Raw genomic sequence first — 20904 nt, forward strand, 5'->3', positions numbered from 1 at the left:
ATCCGGCGAGTTTTAATGGAATTTTCGGAAAGCGAAGAGTACCGGTTTTTATTGTTGTATGAATTATGCATAAATTACGGTTTGGAAAAATGTGGAGCCCAGTGGCTGTTATGAATAAAAATAAATTGTACACGGAAGGTGTTCGTGTGCTTCTATTAAAAGTTGTGAAATCAAAGTTTTCCGTCCCGGGGGATTTCGAAGGGCGACGAATTTCTTGAATCTACATCGAGTTAGTCATAAATTTATGTAAACAACGGAGGCATAGGTAGACAGAGTTGTGGAAACCGGGAACTTAATATCTTTCACGTAGAATATCTTAAATGATAAAATATGTATAACAGGCTACTGAAGGTACTGACGTCATGTCTGCATAAAACTTCGTATGCATGTTCACACATAAGATGTTGTCTAATATGTAAATGAAGTGTAAAATACATACTCAAACCTGAACTATTGACGGCGGACTGATGATTACTCTTTAATGGATTTTCACACTTAGCATTACTTAAGATTTTAATTCAATTATGCAAACGACGTTGTTCATAATATGTACATGATTAACATACATTTAAAGAACTGGTATATTTCTGAGCTGTAAATAATTGTTTGAATCTCTATCAAATTTGTCAAGGAAAGAAGAATGTTTTATGCTATACGTAATGAAAGTTTTATCTTGTCAATGCATACGCGTGATGAACTTGAGAATTTTATCGTCGATGCCAAGCAGTACGGATTGGTCATTCTTATCTACGTCACAGCGTGATAAAACGGTGTCTGTCACTTTCGGAAGATATTCCGGTGTTAAAAAGTGACAGTTATTTTAGCATGTGGATAAAGTCATCCATAATACAGTGCAGGAGTTTATTGATCTCCGTACGCAAACAGGAGCTTGTTTGTGTCAGTTTGTGCTCGTATGGAAGCTCTGATGTCGTAACGTGGACTGAGAATGGCCGTCAGCGACTCGAATGCAAACTTTCGACATGATTCTGTCGCATCACTCTCTTTAGTATGATTGGCGCTGATACTATTAGCCAGCCAATAAATAGAATTGGCGGTGATTGAAATGTGGTTGCCTATGCCTTAAGTTGTTTTGTTAATGTAAATAAACTTATTCAAATATCGCTCTCTATAATCCTCCTAATTGTGCTGTAGTCAACAATTTGGCTGATATTTTCCACGACAAGGGCACAATAAAAGGCAACATTCCTTTGTAAATTACTGATGAATTTAGTTACAATAAAGCTATAAAGGCCAAATTCAATATTAGAAGTTAATAAATAACCTTCTTATAAAATTGAGGAGCAGATAAATAGGAACGTTAATTTCAACTTTACCTTCAGGTATTTAAGGACCGAAACAAAACGGGCTTAATTAACAAAATTTTCCAATACACTGTTTCTTTGAAAACGCCTTCATCGGGCTACAGAATATTTAGGTTTAGCTGGAAAATGCCTACAGCTTGATGGTGTAAGCTAACAGCGACCAGCGATTTTAGATCGATACTGACATATTTTCTTTATAAATCCCATATTAGGATAAAGATTCGTGATATTTACCTATGTATTTAAAAAGTAAGTAGAAGAAAAAGAAGAAAAATAGCTATTAGACGCGATGAGCTATAATTGTAAATGAAAAGAGATAGCATTAAATCAAAAGAGAGCTAAAATGTTTTTATACAAATTCATCCCCGTTAACGCTCGCCGTTTAAACCTGTAGTTGTAAAAGCGGTTCCCCGGGCGGGTGTTTACTACGGATCCCTGCTCCTTATCAGGGGCCCACAGGCACTGCGTCTCAGCGTATTTTTGTTAACAACTTCTTCTTTTGAGGAATTTTCAGCGAGCTACACATTGTGCGGACGGAATTTGATTTTCTTGTTATCGGCTTAAGGGCTGGGAAACTTTTACTCTGCCAACAAACACGACGCCAAATCGTGTGGATCCTGCGAAATAACAACACCAACTTAAGGATGCGACGTTACCAGTGGGGAGACACTCCTCCTTTCGGGCAAACTCGGCTCCGTTCGGCTCGGCATTGCTCCGAGCAATTATTAGGGTTAGCACCACTTTACGTCCTTTCGCGTGCACGACCACAGATAAGATAATGACTTGAATTTTGACAACCCTAAATGGCCGAAAGAGATAGTGAAATACATTAGGAAGGGATAGCACGACACGGAAGTGTCCTTTCTGTACGGTAGTAGGTACTATTATGTATTCTGTGACGTTACTTTAATATACATTAAAGAAGATCACCTACCACGACACTAATATACGTGGATGACTTTTCCCCCATTTAAAACTAACAATGCTAATGGTACGAGTACATTTCTGGCTGTCAATAAGCTCATTAGGGACTCAGTAATGTCCAATGAAAACCCGACTAAAGCCAAAGTGTCGAGTAATGCATTTCCTCATTTCAACGTTGGAATTAATCTACAAACTTGTCAAGTGTGGCCTAAACGATATATAACCCTCAAAAAGTTCCAAAGCCCCCCTCGCGAAAAAACCGAACATGGTATCTGTATTAAATAGACAAAGTTTTTCCCCACGCCGAGACTTGTAAAATATGTTCTATGCCAGCGTCAAAGAGTCTGCCGCGGCGGTATTTATAAGTTTACCGGGGACAAGGTACGCCGTTGCAGGGCGCCAAAATTGCCACTTTTCGTTATATCTCCTCATTCTTTTGTTGCATCCTCGTATCTTGAAGACGTATTTTTCTTTATAACGATTATTTATTGCTGCTACAAAAGTGTTCGGAATAGAGGCGTTGAGTGACGCAGTTTAATAAAAAGCTTTTTGCATTTTGTTCCACCTGCTTGTTTTCTATAGTAGTCGTTTTTTCTCGTTTAAAGTTTAAATTGTAGAAAATATCACACAGCGCTGTTAAAACGTTTTTGCTATATTCTTGTAACGTTGCTAAGTTTGTTCTTTATTTATAATTTTGATTTTAGTTTCCTTTAAAAAGTTACGTTTCTAAAATCAATTTGTTTCTTTCTCTTGCTTGATGCACTTTCTCGGGCCTTTACAGTGGAGTTGAAATATTGAACCGTCTGGCTTCATTATTTATACCAACAGAACCATTGGTCCCGGTGAAATTTGCTAGCGATATTTTATTCGTTATTCGAATCGACAGGATCGACCGAATCCGGGCCTTTGTCTTCGATAAAATACAGGCGTTATCGGCGTTCGTTCGCTACACAACCAACGTTGCGGTGTAAAGTTGCTAACGATACAGGTTCGGCAATATCGTCGATAGAAAACTCGGTAGGTAATTAACAATTCGAAATGAAATTAAATGGTTCTTTAGTTTAGTTTACATACGATAATACCGATCCGATTAATTGGGATACTAAACAAATTCTTCTGAATACTAACGTATAAAGTACCTAATACCGCAGATAGGAAACTATACTTACATATACAATTATAGTACATAGCTAAACCTGTTTAGTTATAACATATGTACTGTCCTTATCACCCCGCCATACAAATCCGGTGCAGTTGCTGATTAAATAAAACAAACCAAACTTTTGCATTACATTAGCGGAACGTTCCAGACAATGGCGCCGAGTACAAAAGACGGTAAGAGACCAGAAGAAATCGATGGGTACTATCGGGAAGACGCCGAAAGCTGTCCCCGTAGCGACCCGATATTTTCATCTAACTTTGAAGATTGCCCCCGCTCGCAAATTGTATAGGAATAGGGCCCTATAATGGGATTGTAGGTGCGATTTTCTTCCGCGAGATGAGACAGTACATTCTGGATAGAAAAATAGCGTTTCGGAAATTGTCGGTAAGATTTATCGCTGTGCGAGGTGGTAAATTGTTTCTTGATTTTGCTGCGAACTTAGAGGGGCTATTAAGCTGCGGGAGTGTGTATTTTCTTCGATTACAGCAAAATAAGCCGCGACGATTTCTTGTAAAATCACGGGCGATGAACATCGATATTACTTGTAGCTGGAATTGCGAAGACTATTTTCTGATAGACTCTTGCAATGCATAATTTGTATCACCTATGTATGTAGGTAGGTATTCTTAAACATGATTATGCCATATTTTTGTTAAACCATAAACATGTATCAACAGAACTATAATGATGTTAGTAAGTTATCTACTTTTTCCATCTTATACTTACTTTTTGGTTCAAGAGATTTTTTATCTTGAACCAATTTAAAGGCTCACTGTTGTCCTTATTTACAACTTGAAATAATGCCAATATTATTCTAACCTCGGTCCATATAACCAAATTTGTGTTTAACTTAGCTAAAGTTCTAGGACTTAACCATGTTATTATAGCGCTGTTCTGAGCTCACTTCATCACTAATCCAGTAACAAATACAACAACACGAGTAGTCTAAAAACAAACAGATTTGCTGAGCAATATCATTATTATATTACAACTGGCCAAAGATCTGCAAGGAAAACATTTGTAATCCTTTTTAGGCCTTTAATAATAATGTAATGAATAATTAAAGAAATCACCTTAGGGAGGAAAAATAAATGTAATAAAACGACACTTTGAAAAGTTGGATTAAATTTATTAATGGGCTTAAAATAATAAAGGTAATTACTGTCAGGTAATCGAGTTTGATCGCTAGTGGTCGCGTGCACCGCGGCGCGGCGATTACCGGGGCCTTTTCACCTACAACAAGATAAAAAAAGAATTCGGATGGAATAAAATTTAATCCCGATTATACGACCCAAATAAAGACTGCAAATTCAAGGTTATTAAGCCTCCATTTCTCGGGGCTCTGAGCCTGCTGAGGCCAAAAAGATTTACATAAAAAGAAACTTTCCGTCTCTCAAATTATGATTCAATTAGTATTAAAGGATTGGAGTCTCAAAGGACGGGTACTTTTTAAAGGTCCGTCGGGTCGGCTGATACGATACTCCTTTGTGCTTTCGAGCAAACTAAGGCGGTTGTAGCTTTGTGGCGTGGGTGAGGTATCGACGAATAACAAACCTTAATACTTACAAGGGGACAAATGGAATAAACGATGAAAGCTCGGGAGGATAGTGCGAGCTCCGCTGGTAGGTTTTTAATTTGCGTCGACTTTGTACTACGAGAGGCAAAGATCCTTACCTCATTAAGCAATACGATTCATTCAGCGTCTTCAGCTTAAGAATGGATTGTTACGCTCAATGTACTGTAACAATCATACCTATTAACTTTCCTTTTCAGATTCTCCGAGATATAACACTTCGTATACAATTTTGTAGCATCTAGGTGGGTATTTTCGCCTGTCTTAACTTGATGTTGCGGAAGTGTGGAATAACACGAGACTTCATCAGTCAAGTCTAATGCTAGGTATTTGTTACACTCAAATCCCCGGCGACGTGGATTAGGTGACGAATTCTACATTTTTTCTCGCTTGTCACAACCCTGTGATTATTCGTTCCGCCCGTAAGTTTGAGATATTCGTCTTAAGGATTAAGGGGTGCCATGAGTGAACGAAATTTCGCGGAATTCCCTTGATGGATGAATATGGAAACCTTAATTCCGACGTTCCGGGGAGTAAAATAGTATAACAGACAAGAAAACCCGCGACGTTAATTTAATGAGACTATATTTTAGAGATGTTATTTAACTTATTTTCGTATCGGTATTTTTGTTCATACTCCGAATAAGGTCAGCTTTTTAGTCATGTTTATCCTTATTGCTTAGTTGATATTTCCCTTTGAACAACTCAGTACATATAAAAGTTTCTTTGTACTGCTCACGTTAGAGTCAAGAATAACGTAATTACTGTGTAATGTTATCAGCGTTTCTGTTCGGAGCCACTGTTAAGTTTCATTTTATGTGACTAGAACAGCGCCCGGAGTGAGACTGCATATTGAATTCAAAAAGACATACATTCATTAAACAAACACACATAAAATTTAACGAAGCGCTGCCATATTCGTTAACGAATTTCCGGCTTTCATTATGATTATCCCACGACCAAAACACAACTTTATGCGTCATATTCTAACGAGCCGGCGCGTCGAGAGGAAAGACAAGGACGACTATTTATTAGGCACTTTAGTCGAGTAGAAAACCATCTATCGCTCGACAATCCGTCACAAACATGCGTTTAATAGCGGCAATTAAAGGGGACACTCGTCCGACCAAAATATCGTCACATAAAAACGTCGTTGTTACCGCGTATCAAATTGTTTAACACACTCGACAGTCGCGCTGTCGTTTATGACTTGTCGCCCGTTTACGACGGTCATCCGATTTGTGATTTCAGTTTACTTTCAAATTTAGAAACGCTCGATCGTGAAATTATGACACGGAATATCAACCCATACGCATTATCACAATGCGTTTCCAAAAATTAATTACGCCGAGTTATTTAGGCAAGCACGAAGCGGAAAATGCTACCATAATGACCCTTAAAATTTATAGCGGGCACAAAGCTAAACAGGATCACATCACTTACCGAAATTAACGCGCGACGCAAAATGAAGTCGGCGGGCGACCCAAATTAAAGATTAAACGTCGCGTCCTTTATTCAGATCCAAACATCGGAGGAATATGTACCAGCCGCAAACAAAGGGTAGGCTCGAACAGACCACGGAACGACAAATGTCGTACTAAATGACAAATAAAAGCCGGTATAGTTTAAATTGGGACCCAAAAACTGAATGTAAACAAACACCGGACCCAAATTTTGGTGAGAAAGTTTACGGAGCCAAGGAAAACATTGAAAACAGGCGGCTGGATCGAAATTGTTCATTTGTATAACAAGTTAACAACTATCGTTTTGTTGGAGTTGGGCATAAAACAAATTGTTATTAGCAATGCAAAGGTCGACCGGCTGTGTTTGAAAAGGCATTACGTTTACTAATTAATAATAAAATAAATTAGGTACTAATCATTGTAAATATTAGTAGTCGAAAGCAAATACGAGACAAAGGACGTCACGAAGACAGAGTAAAACTAATTAAGCAGTCTAATTCATGGAATCAAGCAGAAATTAGCTGGTCTGAACCAGATGTCACGACGTTTAATACGAATTTCGCTCGTCCTAACGCAATCGATTCTAATCGAGCACATCTAGAGAATTCCAATTAAATTGCATTCAATGAAATCTAGAACGATTATAGAACGGTAGGCAAATTAAAAGCGAGTCTCGGTTGGATTTCCTATCCAATTTTCATGCAGAACGATGCGATAAAAATCTATTACGTAAGCGAGGCCCTCTGCCTCTGTGTCACCAGGCCCGCAGTCAAGGACTAGAAAGGACTACGTCGCGTTCCCAGTAAGCGTGTTTTATCCCGTTTTCATTTCCTGCAAGTAGCTGCTATACATGAGAATAAAAATAGTTATTACTTGGTTTTGTTAAAAGTTATTTTGTAAAATATTTCACTTAAATTTCAATTCTTCAAGACGAGGTACATCAATTTAATATGATTTGGGACTATCATTTTCATGATTACAAAAACTTGACTATTAAAATTGATGTATATTTTTTATTTCTGCAAATGGTATTTTAAAGACTTTTACTTGTCGTATAAACGTTTACTATAATAGTAAGCTGTGGCATACCTACAGCCTACAGCTACTCATTTAATACCTCGTCATTAATATTAATGTTTGGGGTTTTGTCAAAGAAATGTTATACTAAATTTTAATGTCGCAATTTACTTAAAAAGACGAAACATATTTTTGATGAGCATCATAACACTTTATCATATTTTGGGATACATCTTCTAGTCTGCAATCTATTTTAGTCATTAAAATGTTAGTTTGAATTGGCTCATGATGCCACTTCAAACTCATATTTTAATGTCCAAATGATGTTTTTTTGTTATCATTTGCTCGTGCGTCCCTCTCGCACTAATACGAGTACATGTAAAAGAGTGAAACGCAAAATTTTTCACCACACCATCGCGAGGAAAATACCAACTGTAAAACACTATAATGGAATCCAAATGAACGCTTTTAAATGTTTACCATTCAAAATCATCAGCCACTTAAAAGTCAATTTTGCCAGCTATCACGAGGAAACAACTAAAAATTTGCTTTCAATTACTTTGCCACTCTTGTAAATTGAAGAATAAAGACAGACTTTACAAGCTGGTGTGGTCAAAAAGTAATTAAATGTTAGTACCTATGACAAATTTAAGGCAGGTAAGTTTGTATATCTCTTCCAGTAGCCCCAGCTCTGTGCTGTGCCACTGCGACATAATGTGATTCCAAAGCTATCACATGGTTCATTTTGCATTCCCGCAAACACTTTTAGCGTATCCTCTTCGGCCTTAAATACGTGAGTGCAGCGTAGATACTTGTTCAAAGTCAAAGCGATTGCTCTGATCTCTTTGCCCATGAATTGGCGTATAAATTTTAACCACTAGTTGAGCGTGTCGAGTAAAGGGTGAGTTTAGGTTAGAGCAAACCTAACAACGTGAATTCGCTCAAAACAGGAGCAGCATTCGAACTTCAAAATTTTGTTATTGATATTTTTCTTCTTCTTGGTCCTGGCTTTTATCCCATTTTACTTGGGGTCAGCCCTCCTAGTATTTAGTCAGATTTTGATAAAATTTGGTGAGTCTGAAGCCTCATTCAGGGCGAAATAAATATCCCAGTTTGGGACAACAAATTGTACGAAAATTTCCAAGTTACGAAAATCCTATACGTTTTAGTAACTCAGAGGAAGATTTCGTAGAACATATTAACGGTGAAATTGCGCATATATTTATTTTACATATTAAGGAACTCTATCTAATCATATAATTTTATCAAAATCTGGTGAAAAGGGAAAATCGACAATAAAAATGGCCCAAGTACGAAATAAAACAATTTATCAGAAACAAACAACGTTAAACGTAACACGAAAGTCGACACTCAAATACAAAGTGTCGTTCGGATTTCACATAGTGAGTGTGAAGAGAAAATAAACATTGAATCAAAGTTACGAAGATTTGCTATAAATGTCGACATGTGAACAAGCATAAAAGAATATTATTTCCACTAAAGATTTGGGATAATAGTTTCTGTATCACGGCTTGATGTTTATCATGGCAGCGCAAACGTTTGTCAAAAGGCTTTTTAAGGCTTGGTCTAAGAAACTTAACAGATTATGGCGTTCTAAACTAAAACATTATCTAGCTAAAATACCGGACCAGTGCAAGTCGGGTTCGCCCACCGAAGGTTCCGTACATTTTAGTATTTGTTGTTATAGCGGCAACAGAAATCTATAAACAGCTATCACGGTTCATTAGATACAGCCTGGTGACAGACACACAGACGGTTATGGACAGTGGAGTCTTAAGGCCTGCGCAAACCGGCGGAGCGCAGCGCAGATCACTTTAAAATTATCAATGTATTTTCTTCCCTATTTCAATTACCTTCAGGTATAGATTTAAATCCTTTGAGACCGATCTCGGAGCATCACGGAGGATTGTTACTCCGCAGCATCGAGGAGCACGTTAGAGGATACCGCGGCGGTAGGCGCCGGCATGCCGCGGCATCCCCCTGCATGCGCCGAGGTCTCCCGAGTGCGCCGGAGTAGCGCCAGGACGACGGGGGAGAACTCGTGCACACTAGTCACTAACCCCTTGTGGTAGAGTACACGCGGCGGCATGCCGCGGCGTCCCCCGGCCTGCGACGAAGTGCTCCCTGGGGCGCAGGCCGCCAGCGCTCGGGCTGTTATGTCGGGCGCACGCGGTATCGCGGGGGATTTTACCTCGCCGGTGTGCGCTGCGCGGCGTAAATCCTCCTCGGTGATCTGCGCTGCGCTCCGCCGGTTTGCGCTGGCCTTTAGTAATTGTCCCGTTTTTACCCTTTGGGTACGGAACCGTAAAAAAGTCTTTCTATATCAGTGGCCGACAAATGATTTTAATGTTTATTGTAATGTTGAGTGATTGTTGGCTTTCTGTATGTTGTCTCTTTCTGTTTAAATTGCCGTATCCTCCTAAGGCCCAAGGTCCTACCTTATAGTACTTCTTCAGTTCGATGAAATTTAAACCATAATTAATTGGAACAGAGTTGCATTTCTTTTGTATCGTTATATTTCCTAACAAATAAAAATCAGCTTTATTACCTGCACTATAGGTTCAAATTTCAGTGGCAAATTTTGGTTTTTCATTTGTATGGCTGGGCCCAGGGCCGTCTTTAATTATGCTGGGGCCCCTGGGCACATAAAAATATGGGACCCTTTTGGGAAGTACAGAAAGCGAATTAAACTAACATTTTTCTACTATGATCTTCTATTTATTATGGGTAATCAAATATGTATACTGTTACCGTACCGTCTGTCCTTCGGGGCCCCCTAATGCTGGATGGGGGCCCTGGGCACGGGCCCCGTGTGCCCTTATGGTAATGACGGTACTGGCTGGGCCTTAGGAGGCTATGTGCCGGGACTTATAGTGAGTCTCACCGTTGTGCACAAGCAGAGTGGAGTCCCTCGCCGTGGGCAGCTCCGAGTCCGTGAGCGTGGCGTCGGAGCCGTTGTCGGTGGAGGTGGGCGTGGTGGGCGCGGGCGAGTCGGACAGCCCTCGGCTGCGCGCGCGCCGCCCGCTGCCGCAGCTGGAGCCGCTGCCGCTGCCCGAGCCGTACGGGTGGAGCCGGCCCAGGCCTGCAAACAACGTACTGCTTTATAGTCCGAATCGACGGGGTAGGACGACTAAGGGTGGCGGGGAAGGTGTGGGCGGCCCCGTCGCCCCCGTACCGCGCAGGCGAGGACTCATTTAAGCGGTCGGTTTATAGACTAAATTTAAAAGTGGAAAGATTACTGTCTTGGGTGAAACTTGAACTCACGGCCTCTGGATCGATACTCCAGCGCCCTGCCATCTGAGCTACCAAGATCTCATCCATAGCTAGCAAATCTTTCCACCATATTATGGGTCAAGGGGACCCTAGCGATATCTACCGTAAGAGTGTTACACTTCTTAAACGGCTAGCGGAGTTCCAAGTCATATTGGAGTATCGATCCAGAGGCCGTGAGTTCAAGTCTCACCCAAGACGCGAAAGCTTAATAGCATCGTTCGTAGACGTTACTGCTTGTTAAAAAATAAAACGTACTGCTTTATAATCTGCGAAAATTTCAACTGTCTAACTATCACGGTTCATGAGTTACAGCCTGGTGACAGACAGACGGATGGACAGACGGACAGCGGAGTCTTAGTAATAGGGTCCCTTTTTTACCCTTTGGGTAAGGAACCCTAATAAAAACAACTATACCCTGCTTAATTCTTCAGAGATTATTCCTCCAGAGTTTTTATGAATCCCTAGAAACAGCAATAAAATCCAATATAAGACAACGTTGATGAAATACGATAATTTTTTTCTCATTATTCGCGAAACCAAAAGGTATTAGGTATATAAATATATATAGAGAAAACAACATCAAAAGGCGAAATACACGACGCGGACCGAACGTAAGGAGATAACAATAAAAGCAAAACAAAGGAACCGACAAGGACATTCTAAACTAGAGAGCTATTATTTTCATATATTCAGATAAAAAGAGACTTCGAAGTGACCCGAAATAAGAAAAATGAAAGAAAGCGTAATTAGAAATAATAAGAAAACTCGAATTGTTCACTTCGGTTTGCGTTGCTTGGTTTGTCAAGTGAGTAATTTACTTAAGTCGACACAGAAAATAATTTCTCTGAATTGACATAGGGTAATACATGTATTAACACGGCAGTCCTAACTGGCCTTCTGTGGACCTCAAGGTCATAAGTCATAAGAGAGAAGAAGAGAATGAGGAAAGTCAGTTATTTCTAACAGTGTGGGACCAAGTACAGTGTTTCATATTACACAGTTTTGGTAATAAATAATGACAAATATAGGTACAAAAGCTTCACCACGACCTACACGGACAATGTAGCGGAAGGAGACTAGTGGAAAAATATCTATTTGTGATAAAAACTTGTGCATAACAGAAACCTTAATTGGGAATAATTACAGATGTGTGAAATTACAGAAACAGTTCAATGAATCGAGGAAAGGTTAAATTAAAACTAAAATCCCATTTAATGTTCATGTAGAATGAAATCGACTAAGCCAGAAACGTGAAGCGAAAATATTGCTTACGAAAGCCCGCTTCACAATTCCTGCAAAAAAGGTAATAAGGAAAACCTTCTGAAAATGGCACTGAATATTTTTCTACACGTTGATTTACCTTTAATCAGTGTATACGTCTTTGATGTTTAAGAACCTTTAAGTAATGCTGTGGCTTGCTTTTGCTTTCATGTAAAATGCGGTACGGAAAGCCACTCATGGCGTTTTGCCTTTGCGACTTAGGCTGCCATTGTATTGATTTTAAAGAGTAAATATTATTAAGAATTCGATTACGGTGAAAACGAACATTTCTGGCTGATACTTGAAATAAAAAGTATTATTAGTATTATGTATATATTGGTGTAACTTCAATTTGCTTCATTAAACGATTGGAAATAATTGGAATTTGAATGTAACGATATGTACTCGTCTATGATGTTTATAAACGTCCTGACTTTTAAATTCAATTCTTATTTCCGTAGATTAAAAAAAGAATATATCCTATAATTTTTGTAGGTCGACTGAAGTGAAGCCCCCTCTGAGTTATACCCGGAGCCGTAATCTTGTTTATTACCTTCAAATTTGCTATCGCGGGATCCCCGAAAATATCTCATTATGGATTTTTTAAACATCTCCAGCATCGCTGATGGATTTTCTAAATCCCACGAGCAGGTCTAACCGTGTGTGATCATTAGTAAAAAGTATCAGGATAGAATTAAGTGGGAGACGGTGAAACTTTTTAATTTAAGTCAAACATCCCAGGAGGCCCATCTCAAAGGCCCTGAAGAAAATAAAATTAGTTTCGACTGTACCTCATTACCGGACTTTGTAATTGAGTATGCAGACTGCATGTGAAAAGATTTTTTCAGAGCAACGATGTCAAGTAAGTTCTTTATGAGACTGCCGAAGCAGAAAGCTTTGCGCTGAAAAGATTTGAAGAAAATCTTTAAGTTTCGAAGAGACGTTTATTAAAAAATGTTTTAAGCTGCCGCAATTTTGTTAGACGGGCATTCTGGCTTAGCCTTACACGGTAAATAGATTGCCGCAAAGAGTTTACGAGCAGCAATTAAGGTTTCATCTCGTATTCTGTGCGCGACAGTATTTCAAAAATCACCCCGGTATCCGGGAAACTTGATAATAAGCAACAACTAATCAAATAGCCGCAGACTTGTTCAATGCGATAATTAAGGATGCTGCCAACGGAACCCTTCACAAAGGAGGTCCAAACAAAAAGAACAATGAGCTCGTTAGAGGGGAATTTTTGCCAACTCCCCCCTTTCCACCACTAGCCGAGTTGGAGGCCAGTCGCCCGGATAAGGAATGCTAATTGTAAGTGGGTTGCATAAAGTTAGGAAATTACGAAATAGATTTTTGTACTTTGCCTCCGATTCTCCAATAAACTGGTTGTTGTTAACCTAAATATTTATCGTTATTAATGCCTATCAGGGATTGTGTGATGAGCGAAATAAGTATCATATTAATTCACGTCAGGTTTTTCGACACGATAAGATGTTTTACATTTACGCAAAAAATGTTTTTTGTTATAAAATAATTTAGGATTTTCTAGAAAGATTAGTGCCTAATTGTGTCACTTATTTCATAAGATATTAAGTAAATTTTATAAAATAATACAAATACATTTTAAGATATTAATAACAACCAAGATATCATGTAATTACTTACTTTTAGCAATTGCAATCCAACGGATTCAGTTTACGTAAACTTCAAGTCAAATTATGTATTAAAACAATTAACAAGACACCACAAAAACAATGCAAATTAAAGAAAAAAACCACTAAACTGTAAGAACATTAAAACACAATCGCTCTCGGATAAAATTAAATTCAACTAAATTCGCATATTCTGGAGAGACGTGGGAGGCGCATAAATAAAAACAGGAGTGTTGTTTCCTCTGGATAAGAGCACAGGACGTCCGCGCGATAACGGGTGACCGCTCTGTTCGGTACTCAGTTTTTGAATGAATGCTTTAGACGTGAATCATGATGGTTATTATTGTCTATAGAGATGGTTTTCGAAGAATTTTCAATAGGTATTGCCATATAATAAACTAGAAAAAGACATGAACCAAGAGTGCACTCAGGGTGATAAAAAAAAGTTGAATTGGTCTCAGGCGTCTTTTATTTTGTGAACTAAACTCGTGTGATAATATTGTCATAATATTCTCCTCACACTAGCGCAGTTCGAGTAATCGCAAATATTTCGAGTGATCTGTCACCTCCGTATTTCCATAACGAGATTTTCTATTCAGATGAACGTTCTGCGTTGTTAGTCAAGCAAGAAATTCTATTTCATTCACTATTCATGTTTGAGGACACGTCACATTCGATACAATCATGTTTGCTTAGAAAAAAAATCGAATTACAACAAAATTCAATCCGGCAAAATAGTGAACTCATAAATATACAATTGGCAAGTTGCTTGCGCTGCGAAATCACGTCGCCGGAGCAGCCCCGAGGAGCGCCCAGAAATAAACGGGGCCCGCTTTCCGCACGTATTGTTAGCTTCGTTACTATCCGAAAAGAAACTACAATTTGAATCCCACAAAGTAGCATAAACGAACCGTCAAACCTACAGCCCCCGGGGAACCACTGTCACAATTTGTCACTGCGAGCAAACCACGCACCCCCGCCGGAATTTGGCCGCAATCTCGTCATTACCATATCGATCCCTGCACCGAATGTTTCACAACTTCACCAGAATTAAATTTATCGCAATGACAATTATTCGTTACCAATTTACCTCACCTATGACCCTTTTCTCAGTATGTAAATCAATGCGAGATTCCTGATATTATATTCCGAGCATGGTGCCCCGCGTTAAGGCAAACGTAGAAATTTGTCACATGAGCGATGGTTCACCTACGTGTTTCTTCTCCAAATCCCAAACATAATCCTTTCCAGCGCAAATAAAACACACCTTTATTACTTTAAAGAGAAAAGCTTAAATCCTGCGCGACTGCCTTCGGGAATTTCATATTTCATGCGCCTCCGGGCCGGGATTAGTAGGCGATTTTGCATCTTAACTCCTCAATTCGAGAGTGGGTTTTCGATCACGCGGGTGCGCGCTTCCCGAACAGAGTTGTAGTTACGCAGAGTGCGACTGTATGATTTTATGCCAGCAAAAGTAAAGAAGGTTGACAAATAGGTCGGGCGTGCCGATGTTCAGTTTTATTAAAATTAAAACGTTCTATCCCGCGTTAATAAAAGGCGGTAAGGTAGAAAATCGCTCGTATTCAACCGTTTAGATTTACAGCGGCAACACGAGGGATAAGCCGAACATTTTTATTATCATCGCGCTAGTTTATTGCGTCTCGAGCGCAGGCATTAGAAATAATCTTCAAGGCGAGGTAGGTATTTTCTAAAACGCCAACAACGGCAAAAGACGATTGTACACATTTTCACTTTACTTTTTCGGTAGTTACGAGCGGAACGGCTGTGGTGCTAAATACTGGAGCGCGAGTAGTTACCGCCCGGAATAAAAAACAAGGGTCCGCTGCAAATGGAAAGCAAATTTTCTTAAAAACAAACCGAGCAATAAATCTGCCGAACCTAAGCAAAACAGCCGAGCCTCGTCCACAGTCGTAACTCACTCTCAAGCGTACAATTTCACCGACAATTTATTCGACATGAACTGTAGTTGTCAAACGCTGACGTCTGCGTATCGAAAGAATAAATAATAGAGATAAAAAGGAGGCTGGAGACAACGGCTTCGGTATTGTGGTCACGTACCAAGCGGCCTCGCAAGCGCAATCTTCGGAGAAAGAATTACATTTATCCAAAGGATGAGGAAATCTCGAGTAATTCAATGTTTAGACGCCGATGAAACGCATGCAGATATATGGGGGCATGGTGATATTGCCACAGCGATATACTTTGAAAATAAATTACTTGTTTCTTACACGAAAAGCTCTAGATAAATGTTCGTTCACGTTCAGTCAATAAATTGTTTCACAGTGGATAAAACCCTCAGTTTCAGTAGAATAATTCAACTGACAGACGTGTCAAATAAAGTTGTTCAAGGCGAGAAATGCAGTGATTATCTGTAATTCGTTTGTGAAGCAATTCAAATGGATTTATTAGAATGGAAATTATTTCACGAAACAGTTTATCATTCACAGCGAATTACTGGATATAATTTGACTTATTTCAATGTTAGTAAAAATAATCTCGAGTGAATTGAATGATGAAACGTTGTTACGCTGAAATCTAATAAGGTCGACAGTTGTGGTTAATATCGGCGCTGACAGTGAGTTGTGTCGTGAGTAACCCCAGAGGCACAATCAAACCAAATAACTAAGCACGATTATCCTCAGAATCATCGCGAATCATCCGAACTTACATCCAAAATCCCGACTGCGAGTGTTTGTTTTTGATTTTTGTCTAACGAGACAATGGGGAAATGATGAGCACCGCGCCGTACGTCGCCTCTGGGACTTCACCCCATTCCGACACTACCTCCCCTGTATTATATATCCGTTGGAAACTTAACCTTAACACCTGGAAAGTAGGATTTAAATTGATACGTGGCGGATAAGGATTAACGATCGTTCGTGGTTGGGGCAATCGCATATGGCGTCAAACGGGCTACGGCGAGTGACGGCACGCCACTCGAGGGAGTCGGATTGGCCTCAGTGCTCGACGGGACATCCACTATGTCACTGTGGAGGGAGGGCGCTCGGACTCTACAGATTTAAAACACTAGTTGTGCTTCAATTGCGCCAAGCGAGAACTTTTATGCCTTTTCTTTTCAAGCTCAACTTTCACACAGAACTTGCAAATGTACCCGGCCTTTTTGCTGTTGCTGACAGTCGTCGGAGGGACGATTTACCGAATCCGGAAATTGGCTTCTGTTACCGATGTTCATTAGTGAGACACACTAGGATCCGCGAGCTCGCTAATTAGGTGCCCGTCTGTTTACCTTTGTAATCATCTGACATCAAAGTGGGATCTGTAAGTAAGCAAGCTCGGTTTCCAAACTTGGTGATTTATTTACGCTCGGCGTATCGATCGGTGTATGACGCTGGCACGATTCAGGCGGATTTGCAGGAATCGAGGTCAAGTGGATTGAAGATTTTCATGTCCTTGTTTACTTAACGTTTGTACAAACATTCATCTCGCGATCGTCTGCACCGGAGGGTGCACGCGCAAATATTGTTCCCTACAAACACGCAATTTAATACTGGGCTTTTTCGCTGGCGATCATAACTCGAACGTATATACGTTTGTAAACCTTTTACGTTGGGCGAGTATAAAATTCACCCTAACTGCCGGCGTGACTGGCCTGCAAACTGATTTTAATTCCCAACTAGTCATAAAGCGAACTATTACGGAATATCCTTGGCAACACTAAGTGGACTCTGTAATGAGACAACAGTTAAATAATTTACTGGTTAGTTGTTTTTATTGCCCGCTCTAAGTGATTGCTTCGGTCTATATCAGCCGCTAGGAATGTTTCTTGACAACGAATTTATTTTTCTTTTTATGTGTACACCTTTCTTATACATAATTTGTATCTGCTGTTATCTCGATAGATATTTTTTATGGAGGTATAGATGGAAGGTAACTATAATTACTGTTGATTATGCGAATGCATTTAAAACAGTATTCGTAAAGATCTTATTGGTACATTGAAGAACAAGATAGAAATGTATATTCTACCTGGATTGTTAACGGTATTGCAGCTCTCACACATACTTATAAATTTCGATGGAACCTTTAGATGGAACTACATCCCAATATCACTTCAAATTTAGCAAGAATTTATACTCATCACTTGGGACAGTTGGGACCTTTACATCCATGAGAAACTGGGCCAACAGTTCAACTGTTCCATTAAACGTAAGCTTATAATAATTACTGTCCACAATTCAAATTAAAGAAGGCAGCGTAACAGTATACCGGAGGTAAATAATTGAAGTAATTGGCGGGTCGCCGGGTCAATTAATCAATGGCTGGCCGATGCATTACGAATGTACTGGGCCGGAACATGGCGGCCGACAGAATAGCCTGTTTTAGTTTAACTGGCCTAGCCAAGTGACAATTGTTTGTGGAAAACGCAAAAACTTTAATAATGTACGGAAATTATCACGTGATTTTTCGTTTGTTTGGATCTGTCAGCACGATACGTATTGGCATTCGATAAGCGATAAATTCTTGCGAACGGTCCTCGGAATACAAAAGCTACTGATACCATGCTAGACTGCTAGTTCAGAAGTTGCAAGAGAGAGTAGAATAGTAGGGTTCACAATAACTAACTACATAAAACTTGGGTACGGTAAGACGGCTTTGTATTCTAACCAGCGTAAACATTCTTAATTTTTTGTGATGGCACATACAAACACTTATAGCATCAAAAAAATTAACCTTTAAAATTTTCATGTGTTGATTTTACAAAGGTTCAGTATTTTTTTGTAACAAACTAGATAAGCCTAACGTTTTTAACAAATATATTTTATAGGTACCTAGTCTAGACTAGTTTTTCCCTGTTTTCAGTAGAGTCTGACACCCGCGCAGCCTGACATCTGTTACGTACAGAAAATCGATAGAACAAACAAACGGGACGACGATTTAATGGAGGCCATTTATATTTCTTTTTCAATTCCTCTACATTTGTCACATCACATATATGATAAAATTTACTTACATTAACAATTATGAAGTTTTAAGTTGTGTCTTGCGACTCACCCGTTAAATTCATCTCCAACTCAGCAGGAAATGACTAGGGATTGGCTGGCTATAATATAAACTCACCATCATCATCATTCTCTTGCCCTTGTCTCATTCACTTGAGGTTGGCGCAGCATGCCTTTTCCTTCCATACCTCTCTGTCGCCCGTCATCTCATCATTCACTTGCGTTCGTTTCATATTATCTCTCACACAGTCCATTCACCAATTCCTCGATTTTCCTCTCCCGTTACTTCCCTCCACATTCATTCGTAATACCTATAATAATATAAACTATACAGGTTTGAAAAAAAAACTCGGTGATAAGTCCCCTTTCAAGGAAAGCATGTATTTAAGACTCAAGCAGTTTTGTTGACATAATTCCAATCTAAATTAATGTCTTGCAGTCTTCCCTGCTCCGTGGAGTTCCCAAACTTTCCGCGCTTCAGTTACTCAAACATTTACACTAGTTTTAATGTGTCAGCCGGCGCCAAGGCATTCTAAATAATAATATGAGTAGAACTAGTGAGGAACGCAACACTTCGAACAAAATCGAGTCGTGAAATTGTTGAACATTGCCAATGCTATTTAAATGAATTAAGTATGTTGCTTAAGCATAAAATCTCAGTCGTATCTCACTTTCCTAACTATAAAAGCACAGTAAACTTCAACATATAATAAATATTGTCACACTCAAAACGTCAAGAGAAATCCAGCAATTTAAAAACGTCGATATTTTAATATTCAAGGATCACAATATAATCCCGTTAGGTAAGAGTTACTCGTAATTCCAAGTCCACAGGATCGTAAAAAGTGATAAGTAATGTGGACCACCATAAAATTATGGATTCATTCCACAGCCTCCTAAGGCCCAGCCATACAAATGAAGAACCCAAAATTTGCCACTGAAATGTGAACCTATAGTGCAGTGAATAGAGTTGATTTTTATGTGTTAGAAAATTTTACGATACATAAGAAATGCAACTCTGTTCCAATTGTACATGGTTTCAATTTCATCGAACTGAAGATTTACTATAGATGGGACCTTGGGCCTTAGGAGGATAGGACCACTCAAGTTTCTATATCGGACATGCGGCGTTGGTGGCAGCGGCAGCGATAAGGCCAATAGTGGTAACGAAAAATAAAAATATAAAGAGCCATTTTATTCTGAGCTATCAAAATGGATGCTGGAAGTCTGTTGTGAAGTCCCTAGGGCTCCAGCTCGGATGGATAGCTCTATTATGTAGGTGCGACTGGCACTTTTAGCGCGAGTTCTCATTTTACATTCGACGTCTATTCATGAATTGTAGAACCGAATCAGTCGAATTTAGATTTTATTCACGGATATCTTTTATTCATCGTTGTCCGATATTTTAGCGAATTTACTAATGCATAAATAATATATATATTTTAAATGTTTAACCAATGTCAAAACTTTTTTGAAGCATCATAGGTGTGTAGGATTTTTTGCTACTTAACTCTACCTACCTTATGGTTTTTACACTTTTTACTCATGGATGATTTTTTATGTAAATGTGATATAAATCATAAAATATAAAAATATTTTTTTGGAAATAATGGCAAGTCAGATCGGCAATAAAACTATCAGCCGCAGGATGCCCTGGGCTACTACTGCCACCCTCATTCAACGATATACGCTCCGATTTCGAGTTCATCGTATTACCTAATTATGTATTTTCAACCGTACATTTTTAAGACGAAATCTTCAGAACTGTCTCTATGCTTAAATTGTTTATTTAACTATCTTAAACAGAACCTTTAAAAGAAAACTCTTTAGTGATTTCAGTGAAGTTTCGTAAAATAAAGCAGGAACAGTTCGGAATCCAAGCTGTGAGTGCATCGTAAAACAAAATCATCCAAGAACCCGCCACGCTTTTAAAAGTGCTCTAAATTTTTTTGTTTCCCGTTCAAAACAATAAAGTGATCCAAGTTTAGATGGGAGTGCAGCGAAGCTATTTTTTGTGTCATTCGTTTGTTCAAATTTAGACGTCCATATGTTTGGCCGATTTTACGGCATTTTTTTCGTGTTTATATCGTTATTTCCTAATGATTACGCTTTAGATTAGGATGATGTTTGCGTTCGGAGCGCGTTGAGCGCATACCGGGCGCATATGCGTTCCCGAATTTATGGGGTAGATAAAAGCTATTTTTATATAGAGATATTCTTTTATACAGTCATAAAGTGCAACGCACAATCGCCCAACA

The 20904-nt window shown here is 39.1% G+C and overlaps 1 protein-coding gene across 4 annotated transcripts in view; it reads right to left on the reverse strand.

Moving 5' to 3' along the window:
- The window catches only part of LOC134806382 (teneurin-m), a 693234-nt gene that overhangs the window by 226641 nt on the left and 445689 nt on the right, over positions 1-20904 (reverse strand). For all 4 annotated transcript variants that reach the window (XM_063779611.1, XM_063779613.1, XM_063779610.1 and 1 more), the window contains one exon: positions 10367-10564. In XM_063779611.1, coding sequence (XP_063635681.1) covers positions 10367-10564 — 198 coding nt within the window. The remainder of the gene's footprint in view (positions 1-10366; positions 10565-20904) is intronic.

The sequence above is a fragment of the Cydia splendana genome, chromosome 3 (genome assembly GCF_910591565.1).
Source record: "Cydia splendana chromosome 3, ilCydSple1.2, whole genome shotgun sequence".
In the NCBI taxonomy this organism is placed as follows: domain Eukaryota; kingdom Metazoa; phylum Arthropoda; class Insecta; order Lepidoptera; family Tortricidae; genus Cydia; species Cydia splendana.